The sequence below is a fragment of the Mytilus trossulus genome, chromosome 4 (assembly GCF_036588685.1).
Source record: "Mytilus trossulus isolate FHL-02 chromosome 4, PNRI_Mtr1.1.1.hap1, whole genome shotgun sequence".
Classification (NCBI taxonomy): domain Eukaryota; kingdom Metazoa; phylum Mollusca; class Bivalvia; order Mytilida; family Mytilidae; genus Mytilus; species Mytilus trossulus.
Genome location: NC_086376.1, coordinates 66384944 through 66390983, shown reverse-complemented (window position 1 = coordinate 66390983; position 6040 = coordinate 66384944). Strand labels below are relative to the sequence as shown.

General features: G+C 31.1%; 1 protein-coding gene across 1 annotated transcript; it reads right to left on the bottom strand.

Annotated features, from left to right (window-relative positions):
* Positions 1 to 3939: 3939 nt before the first annotated feature.
* LOC134714119 (heavy metal-binding protein HIP-like) lies at positions 3940 to 4857 on the bottom strand. Its single transcript, XM_063575366.1, has 2 exons — positions 4696 to 4857; positions 3940 to 4371 (listed from the first exon to the last, which is right to left on the bottom strand). The coding sequence occupies exons 1-2, from the start codon at positions 4829 to 4831 to the stop codon at positions 3977 to 3979; spliced, it is 531 nt and encodes a 176-aa protein (XP_063431436.1). The 5' UTR covers positions 4832 to 4857; the 3' UTR covers positions 3940 to 3976.
* Between the last annotated feature and the right edge of the window lie 1183 nt (positions 4858 to 6040).

Genomic DNA, 6040 nt, shown 5'->3' with positions numbered 1-6040 from the left:
AGGTGGCATAATTTCAATTGAAAAATTCAGTGAAATGTTTTTAGAAAATGGATATTCATCTCATTGGATTACAACTTTACCCTATTTCTGCTTCCGTAAAATACTCGTAGCTGCATAAAGTGCTTGCAACCAGCTTCGCAGTCACTGCTCATATCTTTAAATTCGACAGACTGTATGTCACAGTCATTTAAAACGGGTAATTTTCCGTCATTACGGCATCAGACAAAATTATAGAGCTACTGGAATCAATATTGGATATTATGCCTTGGTTTTGTTGAGGCTGTGTACATGTGACTATAAATTGGCCATACATTTTTTGTTATTGTTGAAACTGATAATATGTTATGTAGTTTTCTCGGCGGCGATCCTCGGGCAGAAATCATGCCCGGATAACTGATCAAGTAATTAAAGTTGTTAAACAGAATACTTCCTTGTGTACAGGCACGTCATCTATAATCGTCGAAATGTTAGTAAAAGCTGTGTTATGTTCAGAATTAAATAGCTCTTTACCTTCTGATTTCAAATTTTGTAACAAATATTTAGCGATGCAAGCTCGATGCTATAAAGATTTAATAGTAAAATTATCATGAGTTCTTTTGTAAATCAGATTATTGTAGGAGATTATATATGTAGTAACACTCAATACAGCTTGAGTTTACTCCTCAGAGGATACCTTATGAAGTTGTGTTACTTGCTTATAGGCTTTATACATTTGCAAAATATACAAACAGACAAATCAGAATGAGTTGTAGATCTATTGCCCTCGTTGATATATGAAAAGAGACTGGTCGGTAGAATTGGTACATGTAGTACAAAGTCTTTGTACAGACAAACAGAAGATAAAAGGTTGTGCTTACTTTTCAAATATTCATAACAACTCTTATGATATTTTGTATTTTCAAATGGGATGTTTTCATTTTAGTCATATTCATTGACTGCCAGTCTTCTGTAAACTTCGTCATTCCGTTTTTCCACTGCGGCAATACAACTGTATCTTTATGTAAGTGTTAAACCAAAAAGTTTCTACGTAGTAGATACAGACCATGCATCTGTGTCAATCAATGGATAGGTTTTTGCTTTTTAGCATAGGAACGGTTTCATTGTGAACTGGACTGTGAAAATTTGACACGACGCGGAAGATTTTCTACAATTTTCCGATACGATTCCTTATTTAGAAAGGGGTGAATTCTACAGAACTCAAAAACTATGTTTTATTTTGATTTGATCTTAATTTAGGACGATTTTATATTTATTTAAGCTATACTGAAGTTAAAGATAGAGATAGAACCGTTTAAATATGATTTATCGTACTCTAATAGCACTATAAGTACACGGAAATCGACTAATATATTCAGTAAAAAAAACGATAACGAAATAGATAAGGGATTCCGGAAACTATAGTGATTTTACCCAACATCATAAAATTACAGATATTCGTGATTTTAAGAAATGTTGAGATAAAGTCTTGATCTTGAATGAAAAAACGATTACTGATGAGTAATTTGGTGTGTTCTAAAATCGATAGAGTGCAAAAGCATTTAATAGAAATTTAATTGAAGATCCGGAAAGGTCAGGATTATGAAAATTTTCGTACAAAATGTCAAATATTTAGAAGGAATGCAAAAGCATGCGGACTTACCGTTGTAAATATTGTTTTTCATTATTTTAAAAATATAATTCACTTAGTTATAATGTTTAAAAGAAGAGATACGACTAATTTATTTTGCTTGAAAAAAATGTCGTAATTTTATAAATTTCAACTAATTTCTGAAATAAACGTCAATTTTACAAAAACTGCACCGTACGATTTTGTGACGACCGGGCAAAAATCAAAGTTAAATCATTATTCTTTCATTTAAAAAAAAAATTAGCCGTGTGTTAGGTGGGTGCATTAAAGTCCTTAACTAGACGTCTTTTTCAAATATTACACTCGCCTATAATGAATACCATCATCCTTTATAAACTTTCGTAAATCATTTGACATTTTAAAATAGAGAAATGTAGTGTAATGTGCAATTATGTTTAATTCGATCAGAAAGTGTATTTTAAATATCTGAATATTTCTTTGAATCATCGTAGTGTCCGTCTTACATTAATATGCAACATTTTCAAGCTCGATCATTGAGTGAAGACACAGAACGTACAAAACATAGCAGAACACATGCTAGTATTTCAACTAGGAATTATTTTTAATTATGGAATTTTCCTAATTGCTTGTGCTTGAAATTTTTAATAAATTCCATGTAGAATGTTTTATAATGTTTTGAGCGGTGCATAACACTTTCCATTCAATAAATTTTGTATAGATAGTGTTGTGCACAGCACAATACATTCTATTGAAAATGTGCTATCTTCTTTGTAATAGAAAGTGTTTAGCGCCGAACAGAATACTAATATACAGAGAGAAAAATCATGGAATTTATTGAACATTTTGAGCACGAGAAATTATGCAAATTTCCTAATTAAAAATAATTCCAAGTTAAAATTAAGCTTGTTAGAAGAAAAATTCCAGGAATAGTCACACAATACACCTCTCATAAAAAACGATTTTTAACATTGTGTACTCATTTCTATATACATCTTATATATATAGTCATTATTTCGGGATATAGATTGCGAACAAATCAAAACTTACAAATGTAGATGCAAAAGTATGTATCAAACCAATTTTGATTGACGACACCTTATGTAATATAAAAAAGGGTGTGTATCAAATTTAATTGTAGCGTCAAAGCAATAATTTAATTTTCCTCCAATATAATGCACATTCAAAAATATGTTCAGATAAGACATTTCAACAAATCTTACAGAGCGATTTCGTTTCTTCAACAATTATATTTGCAATGTCACGAAATAGACTTATACATTTATAAAATTGTTTGCGATGACGCTCGTCATAGTCATAAGACGTACATTTTTGTTGCCATTGCGAATACTAACAGAATAAGACTAAACATTCAACAGTTTTATTGTACAACAATAGTACTTTAAAATGGATAAAAAATTTAACAGGAACAATAAAATGTAGGATATAATAGCCAGTAAACAATACATTCCCATTCAGAAATTTCATTCAACGTTTGTCCTAATACAAATAAACAACTACATAAGGGACCAATTATGTCAAATGTTGCAAGGATGAAATATGGGGTTACTAAAACAGTTATGCAAAATAATGATACAATTCTTTTATAATGGGTTAAAGATGAAAATTAGTTTGTAATTTACAAGTCTTTTATCTTACATTTATTTGATTTCAAAACACAGATGCTTTAAATGTATTCACAAATGCTCACTACAGATTTATGCTGATATGTTAAGATTACATTAAATTCGATAATACTCTGATGGACACCTTCTGTATATTTCTCCATTTCACGAATATAAAAAAATGACACCCGTGTTGAGGCTGATGTACTAAGTGTTTATAAAACGTTAGATCGTTTGATTTCAATTGGATAAAAGTGTAATGACTTGTATTAAAAGTCCACCTTACCAGTATTTCGTGTGACTTAAACTAAATAAAATAATGATGTATTAAATATAAAAAAGAAGATGTGGTATGATTGCCTATGAGACAACTGTCCACAAGAGACCAAAATGACACATACATTAACAACCATAGGTCACCGTACGGCCTTCAACAATGACCAAAGCTCATACTGCATAGTCAGCTATAAAAGGCCCCGATAAGACAATGTAAAACAATTCAAACAAAAAACCTAACAGCCTTATTTATATACAAAGGCAATTTTAAACACAACTCATACTGAAATCATATACAGTATAATCGCTTCAATTAGGACAATTACACGAATATAACAATTATAATGCAACTGCACAACTATTTTTTTTTATTATGCAACCTCTTAGGTTAATTAACACGCAGTTTACATAAAGAATGAAATCAGTCATATTCATGCAAACATATGCTTCAATTCTATTTGAGATTAACACAAAGCAACTATAAACACACTCATATCATAAAACCTGAAAAGGATGACCATCCGTCGCCATAGATATACTGTCCGACCTTACTATCAAGAACCTTAATGTTGACTTTGTCATTTTTCTTCAAATGAACAACAACAGTCTGACTTGCTGATAGATTGACATTATCGTGTCCAGCATGGTTCCTTGCAATCATATTTCCATTCACAGTCAGATCAGTGTAGAAGTATTTGTTAGCTGCAGTAGTAGTTGTCCATGAGAAAGAGTAAAGTCCTTCTGTAGGTCCTGTGAATATTCCTGTTGATGGATTATAGCTATTACCATCATTTGTAATGACCTCATCATATATGACAACGGATCCTTTTTGTCTGTTTGCAAAACTAGACTTCATTCTCACCATAAATCCAATTTGATGCGTATCTATAAATAAAAAAATAGCAAGATGAGTAAATTGAAAAAACATAAAGATCTTTCATTAATTATAGATCGAATTATGCACCAAGCCGCATCTATTAACGTCTGTGTTTTCGGTCGTGGTATTATTTTATTTTTATATCAACTTTCTATTTTATTTCCAACCTGAACTGAAATTTATTTTTTAAATTAGTCGATCTACAACTCAAATTATTAGCATATTGTCGTAATATACACTGATAGCTTTGAATTATTATTGAATGAACAACAAAACTGACGTCTCCTATTTAAATACCACTTAATTGATGAAGTTAAATAATTAATATATACTGTATTGGTGGCTGCAGTCACATCTACCATTGCCTTCCTCTACAAGTTTTAGCTGATATTGGATGCTTTTCATTAGACCGGATGTCCTACTACATGTATGTCCATCTGTTAGATGCATGTTTCCCAACACATACATTATAAAGGATAACACAAGGACGTTTAGAAAACTAGAAATAACAAAAAAATGACAAATATTACTAGATGCTTGTTATCTTAAAATAATTTCCCTGGTTGACCCTGGTTTAAAACGAATAATCTTTTAGTTCCCTGTTTGTTTTATCGGACCTTACGTATCCAAATTTCGTATACATCATAAACTTCAATTCGTTTAAATTTGGGTTTATGTTCGAAAGAGGCTAACACGAAATTTGCCCCAGATGTATCAAATTTAAAAAATGCAATTTCAAGGAGAGATATTATATTAACTAGTGTGTCATGTGTTGAAATTCATAGCTCTGGTTATGGTCATCAATCTAAGTTAGAAAATATAAAATTTTCTAATGATTTTATTAATTTTTATAATCAGTACATTTGTGTGTTTCATGATCTATCAATCATAATAAATGTCAGAATAAGCTTACTGATTTCTAGATTTGTTATTCCCTATTGAGGTAATTTATCACTATCAATGGCATTGACCTAGTGGTGCCAAAATTTCACTCACGAAACAATTTGAATTGAATTTTAACCTGGTTCGATCTATTTCGAATATGGTAAGTCCAGAAAAGCACCCGGAAGCACATGGTTTTGCTCAAAACCAATACAGTGATCTATATATAGTTTCTACGATAGTTTTATCTTGTGAAGTGTTATCTCCTTGAAAATCATACAATATCTTCTTTATTTGTATATTAAAATGTCGTACGGCGGACACGGTTCATCTATAGGAGACTTAGCTTGTTGGTGTCATTGAATCATAAGAGTTAAAGGTACAGATGTTGAAATTGTGGAGATCAGCTCCAAAACACATTTTACATGTATCTTGTGAGTAGTAGTTATCCGATGAAAATGTTCAGGTACCTTAAGAATTCATTTAATAAAATCAGTGGATAGATATATGAAGATGTGTTATGAGTGCAAATGAGGCAACTCTCCATCCAAATAACAATTTATAAAGGCAAACCATTATGGGTCAATGTACGATCTTCAACACAGGCTCACACCGAACAGCAATTTGTAATGGACACAAAAAATATATAGGTTAAAACCATTCAAACGGAAAAATCAACGGTCTTATCGATAAAAAAAACGAGAAACAAGAAACACTTTGATTCTTGTAAGTAGTTACTATCTTATGAAATCACGAATGCAAATGTTCAGGTACCCGAGGACTAAATTGAATACA

Bases quoted from the DNA above. Each gene is read 5' to 3' on its own strand.
- LOC134714119 (XM_063575366.1), bottom strand. From the start codon at position 4,831: ATGTATGTGTTGGGAAACATGCATCTAACAGATGGACATACATGTAGT. The intron at 4,372-4,695 runs GTATATATTAAT...TTTTATTTATAG, and splicing joins TGACTGCAGCCACCAATACA to ATACGCATCAAATTGGATTT.